The sequence below is a fragment of the Natator depressus genome, chromosome 13, assembly GCF_965152275.1.
Source record: "Natator depressus isolate rNatDep1 chromosome 13, rNatDep2.hap1, whole genome shotgun sequence".
Lineage (NCBI taxonomy): Eukaryota > Metazoa > Chordata > Testudines > Cheloniidae > Natator > Natator depressus.
This window is the reverse complement of record NC_134246.1, coordinates 33,882,732-33,905,554: the sequence shown is the minus strand read 5'-3', so window position 1 is coordinate 33,905,554 and position 22,823 is coordinate 33,882,732. Positions and strand designations below refer to the sequence as shown.

The 22,823-nt window shown below is 54.3% G+C and overlaps 2 protein-coding genes and 1 pseudogene across 2 annotated transcripts; all 3 read left to right on the top strand.

Moving 5' to 3' along the window:
• The first annotated feature begins 838 nt into the window (after window positions 1-838).
• Window positions 839-6,249, top strand: SDR39U1 (short chain dehydrogenase/reductase family 39U member 1). Its single transcript, XM_074969866.1, has 6 exons — window positions 839-922; window positions 1,346-1,452; window positions 3,040-3,122; window positions 3,906-4,027; window positions 4,909-5,052; window positions 5,358-6,249. Exons 1-6 carry the CDS (start codon window positions 907-909, stop codon window positions 5,771-5,773), a joined length of 888 nt encoding a protein of 295 aa, XP_074825967.1. The 5' UTR covers window positions 839-906; the 3' UTR covers window positions 5,774-6,249.
• Window positions 6,250-14,606: 8,357 nt separating this feature from the next.
• LOC141997487 (cathepsin G-like) lies at window positions 14,607-18,300 on the top strand. Its single transcript, XM_074969865.1, has 4 exons — window positions 14,607-14,751; window positions 16,436-16,571; window positions 16,913-17,185; window positions 17,546-18,300. Exons 1-4 carry the CDS (start codon window positions 14,645-14,647, stop codon window positions 17,693-17,695), a joined length of 666 nt encoding a protein of 221 aa, XP_074825966.1. The 5' UTR covers window positions 14,607-14,644; the 3' UTR covers window positions 17,696-18,300.
• Window positions 17,830-21,759, top strand: LOC141997730 (mast cell protease 1A-like; annotated as a pseudogene).
• Window positions 21,760-22,823: the final 1,064 nt, after the last annotated feature.

Below are 22,823 nucleotides of genomic sequence, written 5' to 3'. Positions count from 1 at the left end.
CCAGACATGCCTCCATTTCCCTGTGCACTTTGCATTGCTGCCCAGTGGGGCACCCACCTGGCTCCTGGAGGACTGCAGGAGCCAGAGGTGTGGGTGTCCCTTGGCTGTCTGGAGGGGATGGCTGGGTCATTAAAGAACAGGTTGAAACTGCCCCAAATCACCAGAGGATCAGGAAAGAAAAGGAGACCCCCCAAAAGACTGAGCCATTGACACCTGCCCACAGGAAGCCCTGGAGCATGTGAACTCAGCCCGAGAAGAGGGGAAAGGTATCAGGGGATGGGAAAGGGCCTGTCCTCTGGAGGGAGTCAGCAGCCCCCCGTGGGGACTAAGGACAAAGAGCCAGAAGTGAAGTTCAGCCCCCTTTGGCTGGGCCGTGGCTCTGGCAGGGCCGGGATGAGCCATGGCTTCACCTCTGCCTCTCCAGGCTGACCTAGGGACATCCAGGTGACGAAGCTATAAGGAAAGTGCAACCCTGCCTCCATCCCACCATCCTGATCCCCGTCCAAAGCCCCCACCCCATTCCCTGATCCCTAGATCCTCCCATTACCTATTCCTCCCAGATCCCTCCCTGACCCCGCCCCCATGAACCCCTCTCTCCCCTGCTCCCTTCACTCTCCTTGTACCTGCCCCACCCCCATCTCCCCAGATCTCCTCCCTACCCCCCACCCCTGCCCCCGGGCCCCGCCCTCTGCACGGGCCCTGGGGCTCTGAGACTGGCCACTGGCCGCGAAGGGGTTAACCAGGGGCTTTGTCAATGTCCCGGGAATGGGGCGCGGGCCCTTTAAATCCCAGCCCCTCTCCTTTCCCCGCTTCCTTCCCGACCCAGGAAGCTGCGCATGCGTGTCCGGGTCTGGAGAGCCGTGGGCCGGAGGGTCCCTCCACGCGCATGTGCGCCCATCTCTGGCCATGCGCGTGCTAGTGGGTGAGTGGAGCGCGCTGCAGGGGCCGAGTATGGGGGTGGTTGGGTGGCAGGGGACAGCAATTAAGCGAGGCGTTAATTGCAAGGCTAATGCGGCTGCGCGTGTTCCCTAGCGCCTGGGCTTGGATGTGCGTCCGGTTTGGGAGCTGAGCTCCACCTAGCCGCGGGGAGATGGGGCTGGCACTAAATCTCCCTTCCCCCCCTGTAAGGCTTCCTCATGCACCAGGGCGCTGGGGTGAAATGGGGCTGCAGTCAGGAGTGAGGGGCACCGGCAGAGCTCGGGAGGCAGGGCTGGGCTAGCAGGTGGCTGCGGGTCGGGAGTGGGGGGCACTGGCAGAGCTGGTGGGGAGCCCAGGGTTGGGCTGGCAGGGGGCTGTAGGTCGGGAGTGAGGGGCACCAATCCTTGAAAGTGTCTATTTAAATCAGGAGGTGGGACCGGCTTTGTGGGCGGAGCCTTGACCCAGCTGTTGAGGAGCCGAGGGCACGAGGTGACCCATGTCTCTCGCCATCTGGGGCCAGACCGGATCAGCTGGGTAGGTGATTGGGGAAGGGGGGTGACTCCAGGATAATTGGGCTCATAGGAGCAGCCACAGAGGTGCAGGGGGTTAGGAGCCCAGTGGCCCAGGTTTAGGTTCGCTCCCCGTCCTGGGAATTAGTACTCAGCCCTAAGACTCCAGGCTGGTCCTAGTGGCATCGCTCCAGCCGTTCCTCCCTGGGCGCTGCCAACTGATGTGCCAAGACTACTTCTGCCCCTGCTTTCCCTGCCAATTTAGGACTCCAGAACCCTGCCTGGTCTTGCCAGACACGTATGTCGGTTACAAACACAGACACAGGTCTCAACCATGTCCCACAAACTGCAGGCTTAACTGAAAGCAGCTTAAGAAATGTTCTTGTCTCTAACAATCTCTAACAGATGCCCAACTCCCAATAGGGTTCAACCCCCAAATAGATTATGAGTTTACCCTGTATAAGCTTTATAAAGGGTAAACTCATAAATTGTTTGCCCTCTATAATATTGATAAAGAGAGCTGCACAGCTGTTCCCCCCCAGGTATTAATACATGCTCTGGGTTAATTAATAAATAAAAAGTGATTTTTATTAAATACAAAAAGTAGGATTTAAGTGATTCTAAGTATTAACAGACAGAACAAAGTGAATTACCAAGCAAAATAAAATAAAACACGCAAGCCTATGCCCAATATAGTAAGAAGCTGAATAAAGATAAAATCTCACCCTTATGTTCCAATAAGCCTCTCTTACAGACTAGTCTCCTTCTAGTCTGGGTCCAGCAATCACTCACACCCCCTGTAGTCACTGTCCTTTGTCCCAGTTTCTTTCAGGTATCCTTGGGGGTGGAGAGGCTATCTCTTGAGCCAGCTGAACACCAAATGGAGGGGTCTCCAAGAGGTTTAAATAGACTTTCTCTTGTAGGTGAACACCCCTCCCTGCCCCTGTGTACGATCCAGCTACAAAATGGAGTTTTGGAGTCACATGGGCAAGTCACATGTTCATGCGTGACTGAGTTCCTTACCGTCCAAGCTAGATTCCTGGGAAAGCTCAGGAATGTGGATTGGCGCCTCCAAGTTCATTGTTGGCTTAAGGGCTTCTTGATTGGGTACTTCCTGAGAATAGTCTTTTCTCAGGAAGCTGACCAACTGCTTCACTGAGGCTGCTTAAAATTAAACAAGTAGATAGCCAATATTCATAACTTTGAATACAAAAATCATACATGCATACAAATAGGATAAATATATTCAGTAGATCATAACCTTTACAGAGATATGTTACATGGCATATGTAGCATAAAACATATTCCAGTTAGGTCTTATATACATTCAGAAGCGTATTCCCATAAAGCATTATGGGGTACAACGTCACACTTCCATTGTGCTAGGTTATATCAGAGCCATCTACCCTCACGGTCCAGGGCACAGCCTTCAGGGGTCAGGAAGGAGCTGGCTTAGGGCAGCAGAGCAGGGTGAGATTAACCAGGGGCATATGTGAGTGAGGGGCTGGTCCAGGGTATGAGGGGAGACTGGACTGGCTTGGTTTAGAGGCTCAGTAGGGGCGAGTGGGGAGACTGAGCTGTGTTGAATACCATTTCTCTCCTGTTTCCCCAGGATGAATTGGCCCGCTCCGGCCTGCCCCCTTGTGATGCTGCGGTGAACTTGGCTGGTGAGAATGTTCTCAACCCCCTTCGCAGGTGTGTCCGGGGCTTTGGGCGTGCTGGGGGAGAATAATCCCTGTAACAACCCATATAGTATCCCTTCCGTGAAGGACAGAAATGGGGATGACTCGGTCTCTCCCTGTTCTCCTGTACTACCCATAATGCAGTGGAGGTGGGGCAGGACGGAAGGGTTGTATTTTGCAAGTTGGGGATGAATTGGGGTTGAAACATAATTGTCACTAGGAACCTTTCTTTTCAGAGGTCTTGTTTCCAGGGGGAAGCATTAGGAGAGTGCACTAGTGGGGTATAAAGAGTGTTGCCCAATGTCCGGCCTCTCTTTTGATACTGATGCCAGCAGCCCCATCACACCTACCCTAGGCACCCACCCAACTGTCTCCCACATAGTGGAACCAGCACCTTCCAATCACCCAACTGCCATCCCCCAAAACTCCCAGTTGCCCCCACTCTCCCTGAGACAGGGAGCCTTTTTCACCTACTTCTGGGTAGTGTGTGTGGGAGAGGGTCCTGCCTCCCATTGCTCTGGGGCATGGTGATTTGTGTTGCTCCCCTGTACTGCCTGGGGGAGGGCAGGGGAATGGGTGGCTCTCCTTTAGGTATCTGCAGAGGGGGCTTGGTCAGAATGTGAAACTTCTGCTAGGAACCTTTCTCCTCCCGGGTCCTTATTTCTGGGGGAAGGTTTAGTGGGGTGCACGGTATAGTATAAATAGCTGCTTGTTGGGCTGCGATTGGCAGAGGAGAATGGGTGGCGGGGGGGGGGGGTGGCTGGGCGTGACCCCTTTGTGCTCGCTCCCCCTGCAGGTGGGATGATCCCTTCCGCAGGGTTGTGGTCGCCAGCCGGGTGGCAACCACCAAGATCTTGGCCAAGGCCATCGCAGAGGCCGAGAGGCCGCCCCGCGCCTGGGTCCTCGTCACTGGCGTAGGTATTTATTGTGCATGGCCAGAATGCAACTCTTACCATCCTGTCCCATGGTATCCCCCCACCAGGTGGAAATAGTCCCTGGGAAGTGACCAGGAAGAGTGTGGCCTCTGGAGGTTACTGGGCTGCTGAGGGGACAAGAGAAATAGTCCCTAGGTGCAGCACAACCTCCCATAACAGCATTGTGTCTGTCTGCCACAGAGAGGAAATAGTCCCTGTGGTGCGTCATCGTTGCACAGCTTTCGCCACTGAGAGAAAAGAGTCGCCTTTCATGAGAGGACAGATCACAGCACCTTGTGGAACAAGTGTGCTTCCACCATTGCACAGAGGAAAAATAGGCCCAGAGGAAAAATAGGCCCTGGGTAGAGCACACATTGCACATCTTTCCGCAACTGAGAGGATATACAGTCCCCCTCTAGTGCAAGACAAAGTGCGGCCCTGTGTGGCACTGGTGTTCTTCCACCACTAGGGAGAAGGGAAAATTGGCCTGGGGTGCAGCACAGTCTATCATGACACATTGTGATCCTTCCGCTGCAGAGAGGGGGAAAAATAGTCCCTCCTCTTGTACCTCAAGGACAAAGCACAACTCTGGTGACACTGATGTTCTTCCACCATTGGGAAGAGATGGAAAAATAGTCCCCTGGCCAAATAAAACCTCCTGTGAAACTGTGTCCTTCCACCACCGAGAGAAGAAAATTTGCATTGTAAGAGAATGGAGCCCAGCCCCCATGACATCAGTGCGCTTCTGCCTTTGGAGTAGGAGGGAAAATAGTCATGTTCCTCCCCGTCGCCAGGTGCAATTGCTGCAGGAGAGGGAGGGATATCAATGAGGGGTAGGGCTATGTGCACTGGCGGCACTACAGTTCCCTGCCCATTGCCCGGCAGGGTATTACCGCCCCAGCCCCACGGCTGAGTACACTGAGGAGAGTCCCGGCGGTGACTTCGACTTCTTCTCGCGCCTGGTGAGCGCCTGGGAGGCAGCGGCTAAAATCCCCGGAGACGGCACGCGCCAGGCGGTGGTGAGATCTGGTGCGTCGGGGCATGGGGCCTTTCCCCTCAAGGGGGCACCAGATGCTGTCCGACCTCATGGCAGAGACTGGCTGGCTCGGGGGGGAATGAGACACGGGCCCTTTCCCCTCTAGGGGATGTTGGCTCCCATCCGGCCCCAGGGTGGGTACTGGCTGGCTCAGGGGGGTGGGGAATGGAGCACGGGTTTTTCCCCTTGGGGGCACTGGCCCCCAGGCTGGCTTGGGCTGGGAGACTGTGGCTGGCTTGGGGAGGGAGGCGTGGCTGGCTGTCTCCAGGGTCTCTCTCTGACTTTCCTCTTCCTGCAGGTGTGGTGCTGGGGAAGGGCGGAGGCGCTGTCTCCCAGATGCTCTGGCCTTTCCGGCTGGGCCTGGGGGGCCCCGTGGGCTCTGGCCTCCAGCCCTTCCCATGGATCCACGTCCGGGACGTGGCTGGTGTTGTGTGCCACACTCTGGAGACGGAGGGTGTCCACGGGGTTCTCAACGGGGTCTCTCCAGCTTCACCCAGCACCTCCAATGCCGACTTCGCCCGGGAGCTGGGCTCAGCGCTGGGGCGCCCAGCCCTGCTGCCCCTGCCCAGCTGGGCGGTGCGGGGCGTCTTTGGCGCTGAGCGGGCCGTCATGCTGCTGGAGGGCCAGCGGGTGGCGCCAAAACGCACTCTGGAGAGTGGCTACTGCTTCGTGTACCCCGACCTGCCCTCTGCCCTGCGGGACATTGTGTCCTGAACGGCTGAGGCGGGGTTGATCCCAGTGCCCTGAGGACCCTCCTCTTCTGGGGGATCACCCCAGTGGGAGCTCCCCCCGCCCCGAGACCCCTAATCTCTGGCTCCCACAGCCCAGCTCTGAGCTTCCCAGCTGTTTTAGCCTGAACTTTGTGGGGTCCATCTTGAGCCATCCCCAGTATCCCTCCAATACTCCCCAGCCTCTTGCTGGGGGTCACCCCATTCTTAGCCTCTCCAGCCCCCTTCTCTGAGTGGGAATCCTCCCTTCTGAGCCCCTCCAGAAATCACCCCTCCCCAGCCCTTCTCGGGGGGCGGGGGGGTACCCCACTGTGACTTTCCTGCCCTACCCCCATCTGTGCTGCACTGACAGTGTGTTCAGGTGGTTTTCAAGCTCCTGGCCCTTTATGGAGCTGGGGTTCTGCAGCAAAGGCTGCTGGGAATTGCAGTTTTTGGCTGCACTGCAGCCCCCCTCCCTCCCACCCTGTATACAACCTTGTCCAGTTTGCAATAAACTGCTGGTGAGTCAATCGCTGTTGTTTGCAGGGAGTGGGGGTGGGGGGAGGGAGGTCACTAGGTCGATGGTGGTGCTTAGGGCTGAGGGGGGGATTCAGAGGCTGCACTGTCTTCATACAGTCAGTGCTGACCCCAGTTGCGTGCAGCTCCCAATACAGTGAGAGAGACCAGGCAGTGAATGGGACCCAGCTGTCCAGGAGGATAGTGCAGGGTGCTCATCCTTAGGGGGGGCTGATAGGTTGTAGGGTGGGAAGGGGAGCCAGGAGTCTGGGAGGGCAGTGCAGGGCCTTCGCCGCTAGGGGGTCTCATGGCTCTTAGGGGAGGAATGAGGAAGGTGCCTGGGAACAACCATGGGGCTCATGTACAAGGTGAGAGGGCTGAGTCAAGTGGAGATGAGGGCTGTCTGGGCTCTGGGGACCAGACAGTAGCTTCCTGGCCGGGGGTGTGGGTCTGGGTCCCCCAGTGTGGGGCTCTTTTGGTTATTCCTGTGTGGGCATAACAGCCTCCATGCAAGTGGTTGTACCGCTATAACTGTAGAGGTGAAATTGCATCTCTGACCCAAATAGTTATGCTGCCACGGACTCTGGCTGTGGTTCTGGCCTTGTTTTCATGCCTCAGAAAACAATGGAGAAGGCTTGCCAGAATGCTGCCCGTGTAAAATACAAGTGTTGATCTGTTCCTTTGGAACACCTCGGCTGACACCTCTTTGAACTGTCCCCTGGCGTCTCTCACTGTCCCTTGTGTGTTTCAGTTCGCTTTTGCTGATGGAAATTTCTGCTGGCATCATTGTTTTGTGGAAAATTTATATTCCACAAATCCCCATTTTCCAACAGGAAACCATGGTTCAACTTTTTTCCTCACTGCCCTAATGCAACAGTAAGCCATGGGGTAAATAATGAAAGGCTTAGTTCCTGCAGACAGGCTGCGTTCTCCTCTAGATCTCTGTGCAAACATTGCCCCTGACAAATGAGTGCTCCACTGTGCATCAAGGGGACTGTGCATATGTAGTCCTGAGTTTATCCCCCACCCCAAAGGCTGTAATTAAACATAGTGAGTGTCTCTCTTTGACTTGAGAGGAGAGCCAAAGCTCAAGGCCCTGCCAGTTGTTTCCATTAGGGGTATTTTCTGGGATGCACTCTAGTTTATTTCCAAAGATAATCCATCAAGTCCTCTTTCCCTGAACACAGCTGCAGTTAGTGCTTCCGTTTGCTGCTCCAAACCAGCCTTTCCAGCTGGCACTTCTGTTACTGTCTGCTTGGCCTTCTCTCCGCCCCTTCTCCCTCGTGCACAGACAAAACCTGTGTCACCAAGCAAAGCCCTAGCCCCTGCCTGGGAAATCTACTGAGCTGCTTCTGCTCTAGCTTTTCTATGTGCCTGTGTTTTGGATTCTACTGCTGTTGTGTCAGCCACTCAACTGCAATGGCTTCTTTACATTGATCCTGCATGAAAGGTAATGCCCCACCCATCGCTACAAGGTTTAACGATGGGACGATCGAGGTGCTAGAGGAGTACTCAAGGAAGACAAGGCTGTTGCAGAGAAGCTAAATGAATTTTTTGCATCATTCTTTACTGTAGAGGATGTGAGGGAGATTCCCACACCTGAGCCATTCTTTTTAGGTGACAAATCTGAGGAACTGTCCCAGACTGAGATATCATTAGTGGATGTTTTGGAACAAATTGATAAACTAAACAGAAATAAGTCACCAGGACCAGATGGGATTCACCCAAGAGTTCTGAAGGAATTCAGATATGAAATCTTAGAACTACTAACTGTGGTATGTAACGAATCACTTAAATCAGCCATACCTGATGACTGGAGGATAGCTAATGCAACACCGATTTTTTTTTTTTTTTAAGTCTCCAGAGGCAATCCTGGCAATTACAGGCCGGTAAGGCTGACTTCAGTACCAGACAAATTGGTTGAAACTATAGTAAACCACAGAATTATTACACAGACAGATGAATATCATTTGTTGGGGAAGAATCAACAATGGTTTTGGTAAAGGGAAATCATGTCTCACCAATCTACTAGAATTCTTGGAGGGGGTCAACAAGCATGTGGACAAGGGAGATCCAATGGATATAGTGTACTTGGACTTTCAGAAAGCCTTTGACAAGGTCCCTCACCAAAAGCTCTTAAACAAAGTAAGCAGTCATGGGATAAGAGGGAAGGTCCTCTCATGGATTGGTAACTGGTTAAAAGATAGGAAACAAAGGGTAGGAATAAATGGCCCGTTCTCAGAATGGAGACAGGTAAATAGTGGTGTCCCCCAGGGGTCTATATTGGGACCAATCCTAGTTAACATAATCATAAATGATCTGGGAAAGGGTAAAGAGTGAGGTGGCAAAGTGTTAAGATGATACAAAATTACAAGGGTAGTAAAGTCCAAAGCAGACTGTGAAGAATTGCAAAGGGATCTCACAAAACTGGGTGACTGGGCAGGAAAATGGCAGATGCAAAGTAATGCACGTTGGAAAACATAATCCTAACTATACATATAAAATGATGGGTTCTAAATTAGCTGTTACCACTCGTATAGTTCTCTGTAAACATCCACTCAATGTGCAGCGGGAGTCAAGAAAGCTAACAGAATGTTGGGAATCATTAAGAAAGGGATAGATAAGACACAAAGTATCGTAAATATAGAAGTATAGGACTGGAAGGGACCTTGGGAGGTCTTTTATTCTAGTCCCTGCACTCAAGGCAGAACTAAGTATTAAGTATAATCTCAATATAAATCCATGATATGCCCACACTTCGACTGCTGCATGCAGTTCTAGTCACCCCATCTCCTCAAATGGATGGGAAATTAAAAATGTGCAGAGAAGGGCAACAAAAATGATCAGGGGTATGGAACAGCTTCTGTTTGAGGAGAGATTTTACAAGATTGTAACTGTTCAGTTTAGGATGACTAGGGGTGGAGATATGATAGAAGTCTATAAAATTGGGAATGGCGTGGAGAAAATGAATAAGGAAGTGCTGTTTACCCCTTCCCATAACACAAGTGTAATATGAAGAGAGAGCCTGAACCATGGGGCCTGGTACAAGGCCTAAGGCCTGAACTAAAGTCAGGCCCTGTTACAAAGCAGAGGCCTTCTTGCGGGGTCACTGTCCGGAACAGGAACGTGGTAAGAACATGGCTGGCGTTGTAAAAACACACGCATTGCTAGGCACTAAGTATTCATGTAAACACATTCCAGGAGGGTGGTACCAGAACACCCCGATAGCTAGTTTTGGTGGAAACACACGCCCCAAAGATGATATAGGGACACACTGACCCTTCTTAAAGATAAGGTCAGGCTGACAGGGTGATGGATAGAGATGTTTTGATCAAACCAACAGGTACAAGGAAAAGGGGGGTAACTAACCACATCAGAGGGCCAATACATAGCTTGTTTGTATCAATGCATAAAGAGGGGTCACAGAGGGGGTGTCTGTCCAGCGGAGGAGGGAATGGAAAGTCCCACTGCTCACTGAGCTGGTCCATGGTAACATGCATGCATGTATTAGTGTACTACGGGACACAGATACCGTGCTTTTTCGGCAATAAACCTGTCTGGACGCCTTTGCCACTGCAATGAGTCTGTGGTCTCCTTGGGCAGTTCAATTGGAGGCTGCTCTATGGGCTACCTGTCCAGAGACTGTGCAGCATGCAGAGAGAACAGACACGCAGGCAACAACTGACACCAACAAGAACTAGGGGTCACCCAATGAAATTAATATGCAGTAGGTTTAAAACAAACAAAAGAGAGTATTTCTTCACACAAGGCACAGTCAAACTGTGGAACTCTTTGCCAGAGGATGTTGGAAAGGCCGAGTGTATAACAGGGTTCAAAAAAGAATTAAGTTTATGGAGGATAGGTCCATCAATGGCAATTAGCCAAGACGGTCAGGGATGCAGACCCATGCTCTGGGTGCCCCTAGCCTCTGACTGCCAGAAGCTGGGACTGGATGGCAGGGGATGGATCACTCAATAATTGCCCTGTTCTGTGCATTCCCTCTGGGGGACCTGGCATTGGCCACTGTCGGAAGACAAAAAGAAAAGGAGGACTTGTGGCACCTTAGAGACTAACAAATTTATTTGAGCGTAAGCTTTCGTGAGCTACAGCTCACTTCATCGGATGCATTCAGTGGAAAATACAGTGGGGAGATTTATATACATAGAGAACATGAAACAATGGGTGTTACCATACACACTGTGATCACTTAAGAGTGATCACTTAAGGTGAGTTATTACCAGCAGGAGGGCAGGGGGTAGGGGAGACCTTTTGTAGTGATAATCAAGGTGGGCCATTTCCACTCCCAGTTTGCAAATTAATTCCAATTCAGCAGTCTCTTGGAGTCTGTTTTTGAAGTTTTTTTGTTGAAGTATTGCCACTTTTAGGTCTGTAATCCTTTATGTAGAGACGACCCATCACTCTCACAGATCTTGGGAGACAGGCCAGTCCTTGCTTACAGACAGCCCCCCAACCTGAAGCAAATACTCACCAGCAACCACACACCACACAACAGAACCACTAACCCAGGAACATATCATTGCAACAAAGCCTGTTGCCAACTGTATCCACATATCTATTCAGGGGACACCATCATAGGGCCTAATAACATCAGCCACACTATCAGAGGCTCGTTCACCTGCACATCTACCAATGTGATATATGGCATCATGTGGCAGCAATGCCCCTCTGCCATGTACATTGGTCAAACTGGACAGTCTCTACATAAAAGAATCAATGGACAAATCAGACGTCAAGAATTATAACATTCAAAAACCAGTCGGAGAACACTTCAATCTCTCTGGTCACTCGATTACAGACCTAAAAGTGGCAATTCTTCAACAAAAAAACTTCAAAAACAGACTCCAACGAGAGAGTGCTGAATTGGAATTAATTTGCAAACTGGATACAATTAACTTAGGCTTGAATAGAGACTGGGAGTGGATGGGTCATTACACAAGGTAAAACTATTTCCCCATGTTTATCTCCCACCCCCACCCCCCACTGTTCCTCAGACGTTCTTGTCAACTACTGGAAATGGCCGACCTTGATTATCGCTACAAAAGGTCCCTCCCCGCCACCCGCCCCGCTCTCCTGCTGGTAATAGTTCACCTTAAGTGATCACTCTTGTTACAGTGTGTATGGTAACACCCATTTTTTCATGTTTTGTGTGTATATAAATCTCCCCACTGTATTTTCCACTGAATGCATCCAATGAAGTGAGCTGTAGCTCATGAAAGCTTATGCTCAAATAAATTTGTTAGTCTCTAAGGTGCCACAAGTCCTCCTTTTATTTTTGCAAATACAGACTAACACGGCTGCTACTCTGAAACCTGTTGGAAGACAGAATACTGGGCTAGATGGACCTTTGGTGGGACCCCATGTGACCATTATGTTCTTACCCCCGTCCCCATCAAGGAGCTAGTTTCAAATGAATGGGGTACTAGGAAGCCACATTTCCCTGGTGCCTCTGATAGTCTGGACCTGAAAACGATGGGACATTGTCTTTTCACTTAAACTGAAAATAACTGAACTCCTGCCCCCCCCCCCCCGCAAAGGTCGCTGGTGTGAACACCTGAGGGCAGCATTTGGGGTGCTGGGAGATAAAGTGATGGGGAAAGATCATGCTTTGGAGAGCCACATGGCAACAGCTGTGCAACATCTGAAGCTCAGCACAATTGGGCTTGGTATTTCCAATCTTTGGTGCCTGAGTTACTGGAAGTGTTTCCCCTCTAGGGGATGCTGGCTTTGATTCGGCCCCAGGGCAGGGGCTGGCTGGCTGAGAGGGGCAGGGAGTGGGACAAGGGGCTTTTCCCCTCAAGGGGGTGCAGGCTCCCATCCAGCCCCTGGGCAGGGACTGGCTGGCTCAGGGGAGCGGGGAATGGGGCACGGGGCCTTTCTCCTTTTGTGGGCACCAGCTCCCATCTGGCCCCAGGGCAGGGGGCTCTCTGGCTCAGGGGTGGGGGGAGGGGAATGGGACATGGGGCCTGTCCCCTCTAGCGGGCGCCGACTCCGATCCTGCCCCACGGCAGGGATTGGCTGACTCGTGGGTGGGGGGTGGGAAATGCGACATGGGGCTTTTCCCCTCTAAGGGGCGCTGGCTCTGATCCAGCCCCAGGGCAGAGGGCTGGCTGGCTCAGGATGCTGAGAATGGGACATGGGGCCTTTCCCCTCTAGGGTAACTGTCACTATTCCAAGGGATAATTTCTGCCCTCTCCTGTTGACGTGAGCTGTGGGTAACACTGATCAGTATCAGTGCCTGGTGAGACAAAATGTCCTGAACCAATGTGTGTGTGATAGAGGGTGTGTGTGGCTCTGATCTCCAGATACCAGTCTCCCCCCCCCTCACTCCCCGGACAGTGTGTACGTGATGCCCAGGGTGTCTCTGACCCTCTCCTACCACAAACACATGGTCAGAGCCGGAAACCTCCCCTGCTCCTGCTGTCTCCATTGGGTTTATCAGGCCTTTCCCCTGGGGTGGGGGTGGGGTGGGGGAACTCAGGTCAGCAACACCTGCTGTAGCTACCAGCAGGGTCCAGCCAGTGGGTGGGCTGGGGAGATGGGTCTAGAATTGACCTACAGGGATCTAGTTGGCTTTAGAGTGGCTGTGCATTGATCTAGAATGGCTGTTTGTGTGGATATGGATAGATCTAGAATGGAACTGCCTCAATCAAAATGAATCTAGCCTGAATTTACATGGATTTAGTTGGGCAATCATGCATCTAGAATGGATCTGCAATGCATGCAGGTGGTGACGCTCAAGTCTACATGTGTCTGGATGGATCCATCCTGCCCCTTCATCCATCAGACATCCCAGCTCCATGACAGGAATCCAAAGCGAACCATTGGGATGGGTGAGGTTGGACTTTGTCAATAGGTGTTTGATAAAGGAGGGGAATATCCTTAATGACACGGGTTCGTGGAGAACAGGCTATGTTCAGTGACCCTGCTGTCATCCTTGAGGTCCAGTAAGAGTTTGGTAATATCTGCAGAGGACACAGAGGTTGGTGGTAAAGAACAGGGAGTATGTCTCATGGCTACAGACCTATCTGGGTGGCCTGGTGAGCTGGGCTCAATTAAACGTGGTGGAAACTGACCCAGCATGAGCTCCCAACACTAAGCGGCAGTCACCGTCCATGGGAATATAAACCAGGGGATATCTAGTAGGAGCAGGGGGAGGGGGTCACCTCTGGACATGGCCTTGGTAAGACTGTGCCAGGAGACTATATCCAGCTCTGGTGTCCACCCCTCAAACAGGACGTTGGCAAGTTGGAAGGAGCAACCAGAGCAAGTCAAGATCTGGAGACCTGGCCTGGGGGGAGAGCTCCAAGGGGATTGATCTCCTGAGGTGATCGGAGGCAAAGAGGGGACTTGGCCCTCATCTGTAGGAACCTTGGTGGGGTGGGGGTTTCTATGCACAGGGGGCTCTTCAACCTCCCTGGCCAAAGCGGGACGAGACTAGGCGGCCAGCAGCAGAAGTCAGCGAAGGTCCAGTTGGTGCTAAGGTGCAAATGCTGGCTTTGAAATGGAGAGGCCAGGGAATCTAGGTGCAGAAAACCCCAAGTCCATTTCTCACACTTATAGCGGGGCGGGGGGGGCAGCATTAATCACATCCCCAGCCAGGCTGGCTGGGCACCAGAAGCAGGGAGGAAACCCCTCCCCCCAACGTGGGCGTGGCTGTGACTTCTCCCACGGGCATTTCCACCCATGGCCCATCCAGGCGGGGGTTTCCAGGCAACCGGGTACATGCCTTTGTGGTTGCCAGGCCCTGCCCTCCCCTCCCCTCCCCTGGCCTCGTCCATATAACCTCCACGGCTGAGGCAGATGCTTCATGCCTGTCCCTCGTTGGCTCTGAGGATGCAGCTCTTGATCCTGGTCCTACTCCCTGCGGCCTTTCTCCTGCCCCCTAGGGCTCAGGCTGGTGAGGACAGAGGTGGGGCATCGGGACCCATGGGGAGAAGAGGGGGCAGATTTAACCATCAGTCCCAGAGGAGCCTTGGATCCAAAGTGGGATCAGGGGGGAAGGGGATCCCCAGAGATCAGGGATGGATGAGTGCACAGGTCCAGGTGGGAATCCATAGATGTATAGTGGGATGGGGATAGAGTGAGGGGTCAATCCAGGGAGAGGGGAGGGGAGAGCTGGGGTGCTGAGGGGCTGATCTGGAGAGGAGGGAGTGGGAGGCTGGGCTGTTTGGGTCCACAGGCCGATCAGGGCTGATGATTAGGGGTAGGGTTGGGCCTGGGGTCCTTGGTTACACTCTTCAGACACAGGTTGTCTCAGAGCATGTGATTTTCACCCCTTCCCTTCTCCCTGCCAGGGGAGATCATTGGGGGATGGGAAGCCCGGCCCCACTCCAGACCCTACATGGCCTATGTGAAAATAGCAACGCGGAGAGGGAGGAAAACATGTGGGGGGTTCCTGATTCGGGATGACGTGGTGCTGACGGCGGCTCACTGTAACGACGAGCAGGGGTAAGAAACCCACCCCTCCCCCCCACCCCTGAGCTGCCCAGCCCCCGACCCTGGGGCTGGATGAGAGATGGCAATGTGCAGGATGCCCAAAGATCCAAGGGAGGAATTAATCTTTATTGGGTGGGCTCTGACTCAGCTAGGTGGGACAGGGAGCCCAGATCTAGGAAAACAGATAAACAGGGAGATGGCAAAATTTGCAGATGATACAAAATTACTCAAGATAGTTAAGTCCAAAGCAGACTGCGAAGAGTTACAAAGAGATCTCACAAAACTGGGTGTCCGGGAAAGAGAACAGCAGACGAAATTCAATGTTGATAAATGCAAAGTAATACACATCGGAAAATATAATCCCAACTCTACATGTAAAATGATGGGGTCTAAATTAGCTGTTACCACTCAAGAAAATGACCTTGGAGTCATGGTGGGTAGTTCTCTGAAAACATCCACTCAATGTGCAGCAGCAGTCAAAAAAGCGAACAGAATGTTGGGAATCATTAGGAAAGCGATAGATAATAAGACAGAAAATATCATATTGCCTCTATATAAATCCATGGTACGCCCACATCTTGAATACTGCGTGCAGGTGTGGTAGTCTCATCTCAAAAAAGATATACTGGAATTGGAAAAGGTTCAGAAAAGGGCAAATAAAATTATTAGGGGTATGGAATGGCTGCAGTATGAGGAGAGATTTATAAGACTGGGACTTTTCAGCTTGGAAAAGAGAGGAGGAAGGGGGGATATGATTGAGGTCTATAAAATCATGACTGGTGTGGAGAACGTAAAGGATGTGTTATTTACTCCTCCTCATAATACACAAACTAGGGATCACCAAATGAAATTCATAGGCAGCAGATTTCAAACAAACAAAAGGAAGTATTTCTTCACAGACGCATAGGCACCAACTTCTCCTGGCACCAGTGGGTGCTCAGTGACCACCCCTGCCCTGGGCCAGCCCCGACTCCACCCCTGCCCCACCCCCATTCCAACCCCTCCCCCAAAGTCCCTGCCCCTACTGGACCCCTTCCCCAAATCCACGCCCCGGTCCCGCCTCTTCCCCGCCTCCTCCCCTGAGCACGCCGTTTTCCCGCTCCTCCCCCCTCCCTTCCACAGTTTGTTACACCGCGAAACAGCTCTTTCATGGCGGCAAGCGCTGGGAGTAGAAGCGGGGACGCGGCATACTCAGGGGAGGACGTGGAGGCGGAGGTGAGCTGGGGCGGGGGTTGGGACGGGGAGCTGCCAGTGGGTGCAGAGCACCTACCACTTTTTCCCCGTGGGTGCTCCAGCTCCGGAGCACCCATGGAGTCGGCGCCTATGCACAGATGGCACAGTCAACCTGTGGAACTCCTTGCCAGGGGTTGCTGTGAAGGCCAAGACTATAACAGGGTTCAAAAAAGAACTAGATAAATGTATGGAGGATAGGTCCACCAATGGCTATTAGCCAGGATGGGCAGGTATGGAGTCCCTAGCCTCTGTTTGCCAGGGGCTGGGAATGGGTGACAGGGGATAGATCACTTGATGATTATCTGTTCTGTTCATTGCCTCTGGGGCACCTGGCATTGGCCACTGTCGGAAGACAGGATACTGGGCTAGATGGACCTTTGGTCTGACCCAGTATCGCCATTCTTATGTTCTTAGAATGTCACGATCCCCCTAAGGCCCCATTGTTTCCCCTTAACTATTCTAGACACATCACCGTCTCCCTGGGAGTCCATGACCTTAGAGTGCGGGAATGGAACCAACAAGAAATCCCTGTGCTTCGCCGGATCCCCCACCCGGAATATGACATGCATTCCCTTAACAACGACATCATGCTGCTGCAGGTACCAGCCCCCCACATCACCCCACCCCCTGTGACCTCAAACTGCTGCAGGCACCGCAGCCACCTCCATCACCCTGCCCCCCAAGTGACCTCACACTGCTGCAGGTACCGCCCCCATCCCATCACCCCGCCCCCAGTGACCTCACACTGCTGCAGATGCTGCCCCCATCCCATCACTCTGCTCCCAGTGACCTCCCACTGCTGCAGGCACCACCCCCATCCATCCTCCCACCCCCAGTGACCTCCTGCCATGCATTGGCTGCATTTGCTTTCTCCTTGGATTGGTCCATCCATGACTCTGACCTTCTCGCAGACCACGAGCCTTGTGTCCTGTCTTTGCAGCTGGTGCACCGAGCAAGGCTGAACGAATGCGTGGGGCTCATCTCCTTGCCCAGCGCCTGGCAGGGCGTATGCCCCGGGGCCATGTGCAGTGTTGCTGGCTGGGGTCGGACGAGCGCCCGCAGGGCAAAGGGCTCACACGTTCTCCGGGAGGTGGACATGCCGGTGCTGGAGGATTACGTGTGTCTGAAGAATCCTGACCAGATCTATCATTACTATAACGCCTCCACCATGCTTTGTGCAGGGGATCCGAAACAGGCCAAAGACTCCTTTAAGGTAAACATTCTCCTGGTTTCAAGAGGCCCCGGTTCCTTCTGAGGAGCAGTGACTCTCTTGGGATTGCAGCTGGGCCTGTGAGCAAAGATCAGAGCCCAGCCCCCCTGTGGTGCTAGGCGCTGTACAAATGAATAATAATTCTTCTCCCGGGAGGAGGGAGAGAGCAGCTGGGTTTGGAGGTGGAGCCCACTGAGACTGGTTGGGCTGGGGGAGGAGGGGGCAATGCTGAGACCAGCTGTGCCAGGGCAAGAGGTGTGGGTGATGCTAAAAGTCGCTGAGCTGTATGTCAGGACTTAAAGAACAGTGGGAAACCGACCTGTCAAATTATTCTCATCACCTGCTTCTTGTTTTAATTCTCAGGGTGACTCCGGGGGCCCCCTGGTGTGCAGCAAAATAGCCCAGGGCATCGTCTCTTGGGGCTCCCTCAATGGGACCCCCCCTGGGGTGTACACCAGAATCTCCAGATTCGTCCCCTGGATCCTGGAGACCATGAGAATGCTGCAGCCCTGAGCCCTGCTGGGAATTCCTGCTCGTGTTGCAACTGGGCCTCTGGAGATGCCCCGGCATAGGATCCACTTTGCAAAGGGCCTGCGCCCCCCGCATCCCCACCCCTGCCGTCAGGCATTGCTCTGCTCAGGGGAGCCATGGGCAGCACTCAACCCATTAGCACCAAGGCCGGGTACCTAGAGGAGTTAGGAGCCAGGTTAAAGTCCAGCTCCTGTCGGCTCCCTTAGCAAGCCCAACCTAGGCTCTCAAGCTAGGGAAGCAGGTGGTTTGTTTCCGAGCTGAACCCTGGGGCTCACCTGGTGGTTTGTACCTCACCCCTATGTCAGCCAGTCAAGTGACGGTTCGGGGGAGATCCTCGTCCTTACCCTGCCAGCTGAGTCATATTGGAACCACACCCGGCCCTGTCCGTGCTCGGGCTGTTCTCCGTGTTCGTTTCCCCGGGCTGGCCACCTCCCGTTCCAAACCCGGCTGGTCCCAGTGCCACCGAGGCCCCCAGGAGATCGTCAACGGGAACTCCGCGCTAGCACCCGTAGCCGCTTTCCAGCAGCCCCGCCCCGCTGCGCATCAACGCTCACTGCGCTCGCCTGGCCATGAATAGAATAAAAGAAAAGAAAAGAACGCTGGCGCTGGGCCTAAAACTTCCAGGGCAGCCTCGCCCGCCGGAGCCGCCGCTGGGTCGCTGGGGCCAGGGAGGGAGTTCGCCCCGACAGGGGAAGGCTGGGACCCAGGACACCTGGGTTCATTGGTTCCCGCACAAGAGGGAGCTGGAGGGTGTCGGGCAGGAGGAGCCCCACTGGGTGGGCCCGAGATGTGAGGGGAATTACCAGGAGAAAAGCAGCCTAAGCTGTCCGGACTCGAGCTGGCAGGGAGCTCTGTGCACGGGCTGGGGCTGGGGTCCCCACGCTGTGGGCTGGCTCAGTGCTGTCCTGGGCTCAGGGGGCATGTGGGGTGGTGGGGGGTGAGAGGCTATGGCCGGGCTGCACCCGCGACCCAGCTGATTGTGCTGCAGGGCCCCATCGGAGGTACCAGTGGAGGTGTGTGATGTAGGGCATCCCCCAGGATGCTGCATCCTCCTTCGGGGGCCAGGCTGGGATCGCTGCGGCTCACTGAGGGGTTGGCTTCTGGGACAAACATGGGACAGGATTGACACAGTCTCTTCTAGCCACGAAAAACCCATCTATCCCCATCCCCAGCCATCCCCTATCTATACATCTCCATCTATCTATCCATCGGCATCCATCTATCTATACATCCCCCATCGCCATCCATCTATCCCCATCTGTCTATCCCTATACACACCCCTCTGTCCACTGCTGTCATTCCCCCTCCCCGTGCTATGTCATCTCTAGGAGGCACTGGCCCCAATCTGCCCCCAGGACAGGGACTGGCTGGCTCGGGGGAGCTGATAATCAGAGACTCTGTTTCCCCCCATTGTGGGGGTCTGTGGGCAGTGGGGCAGTCACAGATGGGGGGATCTGGTCTCTCTGACCCACATCGCTCCCCCAGCTCACACCCACCCCACAGTCCTTCACTGGGAGCTCATGGTCAGCTGACTATCTGCCCCAACCCCAAGGGTTTTTCTGAGTCACTGCGTCCCAGGATTGAGTCCCCCATCCCGTGCGTGTGGCTGACATCCTGGATGTTGCATTTGTCTCTGGCCATGGGAAAATGCACGTCGTTTGCCTCAGCCCAGTTTAAGCAAACTCTCCAGATTGCATCACTGACCCGTCCTCACGATTTACCACTCCCCTCTCTTTTGTGTCACCTGTAACCTTTACCAGCGATGATTTTATTTGTTTCTTCAACGTCATTGATAAAAACGTGTTCATTATCCGAGGGCTAAGAACGGTTGGATGCAGCCCAGGAGGTGCCGAGCCCCAGAGTATTTCAGATTTCTCTAGAAAGGGGCCCCAAAAGCTCCAGTGCGAACGGTCCAAAGGCGTGTCTCGGAAATGCCTGTTGATCTCTCTGGGCCAATCCAGTTCTCACCAAGCCATCATGAAAGATTCACACATCCTGGCCGTGGCCCATTTTTAAAGGTATAATGGCCCATTAAACCGAAATCCCTAGGGGGACTGGAAACTTGATGTTGCAGATGGTCAGGGATAGATGTGGGTGCTGCCACCGAAATTCCCTACAGATGTGGAGAGAAGGATGGGAAGGGGCTGGTTTCCCAGCCTCACATTTTCCCAAGCGGTGGATTTGAACCCGTGCCCTGTCTCTCTGCCGGGGGGATCATCGGGGGACAGGAAGCGGTGCTCCACTCCAGACCCTACATGGCCTTTGTGAAGATGAAAAGATGCTTCGAACCCGTGAATACCTGCGGGGGTTCCTGATCCAGGAGGATGGGGTGGTGACGGCAGCTCACTGTAGAGTGAAGGGGAGGTAAGGACCCGTCGCCCGCCCCACTCACCGGGGGATCAGGTCAACCGTTCGGGGCCTCAATTCCCAGTGATGATGCTGCTCCAGCCAGCCAGCCGGCCCAGTGCCATCACAAGGCCATGGATCAGCTGAATCCCATGCACCAGGGAATACCTCAGCCTAGGGGATACCAGGCAGCCTGGCACTCCCTACAGGGGAAAGGCTCTGTGTCCCATTCCCTGCCCCCCTGAGCGAGCCAGTGACCTCGAGTTCCCCCGGGTGCGATGTGTCTTGACTATGGCATTATTCAGAAGAGGTTCAGGGCTGGTCATTCCCATAGCGGTCACAGGGTCAAGAAGCCCTGGGCCCCCCCGTGACTGCAGCACCGAGATGTGGAGATCGGAGGGGCTCCCATAGAGAGATCCGGCTCTCGGGGTGTGCTCGGCACTGACACATGGCTGGTCTCTGTGTGTCTGAGCAGCAAAGACACCGTGGTGCTGGGGGCCCACAACATTTCAAAGAGCAAACCAAGGAGGCAGAAAATTGGAGTGAGATGCTGGATCCGCCACCCCAAATATAACAAAACGGCCCCAAACAACGACATTACGCTGCTGCAGGTACCGCCCCCGTCCCATCACCCGGCCCCCGTGACCTCACGCTGCTGCAGGTACCTCCCCCGTCCCATCACCCCGCCCCCTGTGACCTCACACTGCTGCAGGTACCTCCCCATCCCATCACCCTGCCCCCAGTGACCTCACACTGCTGCAGGTACCTCCCCGTCCCATCACCCCGCCCCCTGTGACCTCACACTGCTGCAGGTACCGCCCCCATCTCATCACCCCGCCCCGGTGACCTCACACTGCTGCAGGTACCTCCCCATCCCATCACCCCGCCCCCTGTGACCTCACGCTGCTGCAGGTACCTCCCCGTCCCATCACCCCGCCCCCTGTGACCTCATGCTGCTGCAGGTACCTCCACATCCCTTCACCCTGATACCCTCCATTGCACTCTGGTCTGTTTATGTCTCCCTTGCATCTGACTCTCTTGTCCCTCCCACGGCAGCTGAGAAACAGGGCTGAACTCAATGACTGGGTACAGCCCATCCATCTGCCCGACCCCTGGCCAGAAGCACCCGTTGGCACCAGGTGCAATGTGTCTGGGTGGGGCCGGATGCAAGTTAATCCCCCTAAGAGCTCGGACGTGCTGCGGGATGTGGCTCTGGAGGTGATGGCTGATGACACGTGTGAACACAATTTGACCAAACCATATGACGCTGAGTCCATGATCTGCGCGGGGGATCCCAGAGGCAGGAGAGCTGCCCTGAAAGTAAAGATCCCGCTGGCCGGGGGGCGGCTGCTCTGGTATATTCTCTGGGAGCGGGGAGCGCCAAATTCAGATCTCCAGTGCTGAGGGCGTGGAGGGAAGGTGTCGTTGGGCTGGGGATGGGGTTGGGAGGACTGTGAGTGTGACAGCGACGAGAGACGCACACAAGGCATTACTCCTCTGAGGCATGTTTCATTTCACAGAGTGATTTGGGGGGGCCCCTGGTGTGCGACAGGGTGCCCCAGGGCATTGTCTCATGGGGGCCGAGCAACGGGGCCTCTCCTCAAGTGTATGCAAGAGTCTCCCGGTTCGTCTCCTGGATATGGACAGTGATAAAACAGCTGAAGCCCTCAGATGCTCCTGGAATCTCGTTTCGTGCCTGAGCTGCCCAACTCCCACTGGTCCTGAGGCTGAGCTCGGGGGTCCTCTCACCAGGGATGGTGGATGGAAAATGTAACTCTCTGGACCTGGGAGCCTTTCACAGCTGCTTCGCCCTGCTGCAGATGTCACCATGTCCAGGGCCGTCCTTATGCAAAGCACGCACCAAATTTCCTGGTGCCCTGTGCAGCTGCATTCTGATCCAGCCCCTTCTCCAGCTCTTCCCCAGGGCCTCCGCCCTGCCTCTTCCCGCCCTGCCCCACCCCACCCCTTCCCCACACCAGCCCCGCCTCTTCCCGCCCCTGCTCTGCCCCAGCCCCGCCCCCACTCCCCTGAGCTCTGCAGCCGGGCTAGGCCTGCACTAATCGGCGGCAGAAGTGCAGCGACCTGGCCTCAGCTGCACCATTGGTGAGTGCTGGGGGGTGGTTCCCCCTTGCCCCCCAAGCCAGTCCCGCCCCTCCCCCCTGTGGAGGACTGGGGCCAGCCCCCACCACTCCCCCTCCTGCGGAGGCCTGGGGTCTGCCCTCCAGCTCCCTCCTCCACGGAGGTCTGAGGCCCGACACCCTTCCCCCCATGGGGGTGGGACTGCGTAGGGCCCCAGAATTGCTAGGGATGGCCCTGACCATGTCCCTTGGTCCATCCTCTGCTGGGACTGAACTGGATCGCCCAGCATCAAACGCACATTCCTCTTCCTAACAGACCAGACTGATTAGTTCAAAGGCTGGAGGCCGGAGGGGGCGGGGGTCAGGTTGGAATGTTCCACCCCAATCATTTTTCAACAGAAAATGCCCTGGCCACAAAACTGAAACTTTTCTCAGGAAAATATCCATTTTTTTGCCATTTCCCAGCCTGGTTTTCCACCAGGAAAGACTCAGCGAAATAGCTTGTTTTGGCTTCAGTCAACTTGAAACAAAACATTTTGGGGGAGCCAAATTGGACTGATTCATTTGGTGTCTGTTCAGCAGTGATCTGTGTCCCTGGCACATCCGCGGTGCCCTCCCTGTTAAAAATGTGCACCTTATTCCCAGTCCTAATTTGTCTAGCTTCAATTTCCAACCATTGGTTATGT

Excerpts from the sequence above, each read along its gene's own strand:
- SDR39U1 (XM_074969866.1), top strand. Across the intron at positions 3,123-3,905 it reads GTTCTCAACCCCCTTCGCAG|GTGGGATGATCCCTTCCGCA; the intron begins GTGTGTCCGGGG and ends CTCCCCCTGCAG. Across the intron at positions 4,028-4,908 it reads GGTCCTCGTCACTGGCGTAG|GGTATTACCGCCCCAGCCCC; the intron begins GTATTTATTGTG and ends ATTGCCCGGCAG.
- LOC141997487 (XM_074969865.1), top strand. The coding sequence starts at position 14,645 with ATGGCCTATGTGAAAATAGCAACGCGGAGAGGGAGGAAAACATGTGGG. Across the intron at positions 14,752-16,435 it reads CACTGTAACGACGAGCAGGG|ACACATCACCGTCTCCCTGG; the intron begins GTAAGAAACCCA and ends TAACTATTCTAG. Across the intron at positions 17,186-17,545 it reads AGGCCAAAGACTCCTTTAAG|GGTGACTCCGGGGGCCCCCT; the intron begins GTAAACATTCTC and ends TTTAATTCTCAG.